The 3,562-nt window shown below is 37.5% G+C and overlaps 1 protein-coding gene across 1 annotated transcript; it reads right to left on the bottom strand.

Annotated features, from left to right (window-relative positions):
* Positions 1-345: 345 nt before the first annotated feature.
* Positions 346-3,562, bottom strand: LOC137741742 (tubulin alpha-5 chain). The gene is made up of 5 exons (XM_068481463.2): positions 3,243-3,562; positions 2,143-2,357; positions 1,859-2,058; positions 1,146-1,654; positions 346-838 (listed from the first exon to the last, which is right to left on the bottom strand). The coding sequence occupies exons 1-5, from the start codon at positions 3,353-3,355 to the stop codon at positions 526-528; spliced, it is 1,350 nt and encodes a 449-aa protein (XP_068337564.1). The 5' UTR covers positions 3,356-3,562; the 3' UTR covers positions 346-525.

Genomic DNA, 3,562 nt, shown 5'->3' with positions numbered 1-3,562 from the left:
CTTATTCATTTGTGGACAAGTGGCACTCAAAATATGTCTGAAAACCTTATTTAATATACTAGTTTAATTTAATTAACCATATTAATTTATTTAAAATAATAAATTATGTTTAGCCTATGATCCTTTCGGTTGGAGATGATTTTTTATCAAAGGATTATATTTGACCTATGACCCTTTGACCCCCTCAGTTGGAGATGATATAAAATATGACCTCATTGTTCATTAAAATATAATTTCTTACCAGATTATAGAGCTAAAAGAAATTATTTGACCCTCCTTCGGTTGGAGATGGCTTAATTAGTACCGAATTCTATGTGAAACATCTGGGAAACATACAACGTAAAATATCTTTGAAAGAGGACCATAAACATTCAGGTTTTTCAGAAATGTCACTTCACAAAAAAACATAATCAGAACATAGTGACGATTGTCACAATTTCACAGCACGAGAGTGTACGACACAACAAAAGGAACAGAGATAGCTGAAGATGAATGATAAAACACTGTTTCTCTTGCATTACAACACTAGTAATCTTCACTTCCCTCTTCATCATCCACACCTTCGGCACCAACCTCCTCGTAATCTTTCTCTAGAGCAGCCAGATCTTCACGAGCTTCTGAAAACTCTCCTTCTTCCATTCCCTCACCAACATACCAGTGAACGAATGCCCTCTTGGAATACATGAGATCAAATTTGTGGTCAATGCGTGAGAACACCTCAGCCACAGCAGTGTTGTTGCTGATCATGCACACTGCTCGCTGAACCTTGGCAAGATCACCCCCTGGTACAACTGTTGGAGGCTGATAGTTTATGCCACATTTGAAACCTGTTGGGCACCTGCAGAATTGAACCACCAAACTTGTCAGATAAAACATATACGAAGACCATAATTCAGACGGATGATGCACAAATGGTTAAACTGTTTATCTGAAAGAAAACTCGTTATTAAAGATGAAAAGAACATGGCATCAAGATAATTTCAGCATCATAAATAAATCTCCGTTCCTACTGTGAGTACTGATGTTCGAGAGTTGAGACTATGGCATTTGAACAAAGTAAGTTTCTTCAACAACATTAGATATGATTTAAAAAATATGTAAGTATTTTTCGTCGTTTTCTTTTCCTCTTTAGGCATTGTTCTTACCAGTCAACAAACTGCACAGTCCTTTTTGTTTTGATGGTTGCAACGGCAGCATTGACATCCTTGGGAACTACATCACCCCTGTACATTAGGCAGCAAGCCATGTATTTTCCATGCCGGGGATCACACTTGGCCATCATGCTTGAGGGCTCAAAAACTGCATTTGTGATCTCAGGAATAGAGATCTGCTCATGGTATGCCTTTGCAGCTGAGATAACAGGAGCATATGAGGAAAGCATGAAATGAATGCGGGGATATGGTACAAGGTTAGTCTGGAACTCTGTAACATCAACGTTAATGGCTCCATCAAATCTCAATGATGTTGTCAAGGAGGATATGACTTGTGATATCAGTCTATTCAAATTGGTGTACGTTGGTCTCTCGATGTCTAGAGATCTTCTGCAAATATCATAGATAGCTTCATTGTCCAAGAGCACAGATACATCGGTGTGTTCAAGGAGAGCATGAGTAGAGAGAACGCTATTATAAGGCTCGACAACTGCTGTTGAAACCTGCAGTGCACAAGAATTAAGGCACAGATGAGCTCCATATCAACGGCCCCTATATTCTTTTTTCTCTTTTTTGTTTTTCTAAAAAAGATGCATTATAATTATGAAATCATAAGATAACGTATAAACAGAAACATTCTTCTGCATAAGAAACTGCATAGACTTTTTGAGGAGAGTCGAATATCATAATATTTGTGGATGAAGTACCTGTGGAGAAGGATAGATGGTGAATCCAAGCTTTGACTTCTTTCCATAATCCACGGACAAGCGTTCTAACAGCAAGGACCCCAAACCAGAACCGGTACCACCACCCACAGCATTAAACACCAAAAATCCTTGTAAACCAGTGCAATTATCAGCCAATTTCCTAACTCGATCAAGGCAGAGATCTACAATTTCCTTTCCAACTGCAGAGCACAACCAGAGGTCAAATCAACGAGATTAACATAATAAAAGCATTCATCAATGAAAGATAGAAGAGTATCCATTACCTGTATAGTGTCCTCTTGCGAAATTATTAGCAGCATCTTCCTTTCCAGAAATGAGCTGCTCGGGGTGAAAGAGTTGGCGGTAAGACCCAGTCCTTACTTCATCAATAACAGTTGGTTCCAAATCGACAAATATGGCCCTAGGGACATGCTTGCCTGATCCAGTCTCGCTGAAGAAGGTATTGAAAGCATCGCGGCCGCTACCCACTGTTGTATCACTTTAAAGACACAAAACCATAACTGTCCATCAGGCAATCAAATCATCTTCAAATTCAGACTTAAATTGCAAACATTAAACTCAGAAGGAGAAAAACAATAAAGCTTTATTAGGGTTTAAGTAGATCAACTTTCTTATTACTAGGAGTACTGCTAGGTATAACGACTTTCTATACCAATTTGCAATCCATGGGATGTGTCACCAATAGAAAATAAGCACGTTAATCAAAACTTAAGTAATAATCCAATCATCAACAACCAAGTCATGGTTTACAAAATTTGATCTACATAGTTGGTCTACCTAACATTACCCTTATTATTAGAAGATCAACAAAGTTTTGTTGTTATAGGTTTATAACTATGTCCCAAAACCATAGAACTTCGTGTTTAGTTCCTTGATACTATCTCTAAGCACACCCGACTCAAGACGTATCGGTTACAACAACCTTGCAAAGAAAGCAAATGCATACGATCAATCGGATTAAATTGAATTGAATTCTATTTCTTCTATGTTAACTTTTAGCTTCCCCATCGAATACATTCAGAAAATTCATGCTTGATTCTTCAGCTCCATCAAAAGTACATGAAAGACCGCTCAAAAGAACCTAAAACTCCAAAAAATATCAATGTAATCAACAGATACACCCCCAGATAAACAGATAACAACAATCATACATCTGAAATTCATACAAAAGAAGATCGCAAACACCTATTTGTTAAAGTTACCTATTTTAATTTTCCAAATAATAAAGTCAGAATAAAAAAACACATTCATCGACTAACATTTGAGAAACCCACCAAAAATAAACAAACAAATCCACAGAAAAGTGCATATTTAAATAGAAATATCAGTAGAAATGATAAGAAACAAGGAAAAAAATACCAACCTGGGCATCTGCCCATCAGGTTGAATTCCATGCTCGAGGCAGTAGAGCTCCCAGCATGAATTCCCCACCTGAATTCCAGCCTGCCCAATATGAATGCTTATAATTTCTCTCATTTCTCTCCCTTTTCTTCGATAAAAATTGAAACTTTATGAACAGCAGAAGTCTCTCGCTATCTCTGTTATTTCTCTCTGCGTGCTATGATATGGTATCCCCTGTTTTGCTATTCTTGTGGGTTTTGTGTGTGTGTTTTGCCCTTTTTTCGATCAAATGGGAATGGACAAAAATTTGAAGTCCGCTACGATAAAAAGAGACAGCTCTCC

The sequence above is a fragment of the Pyrus communis genome, chromosome 11, assembly GCF_041283825.1.
Source record: "Pyrus communis isolate YQ-2024b chromosome 11, ASM4128382v1, whole genome shotgun sequence".
NCBI classification, from domain to species: Eukaryota; Viridiplantae; Streptophyta; class Magnoliopsida; order Rosales; family Rosaceae; genus Pyrus; species Pyrus communis.
This window is presented reverse-complemented; position numbering and strand designations above follow the sequence as displayed.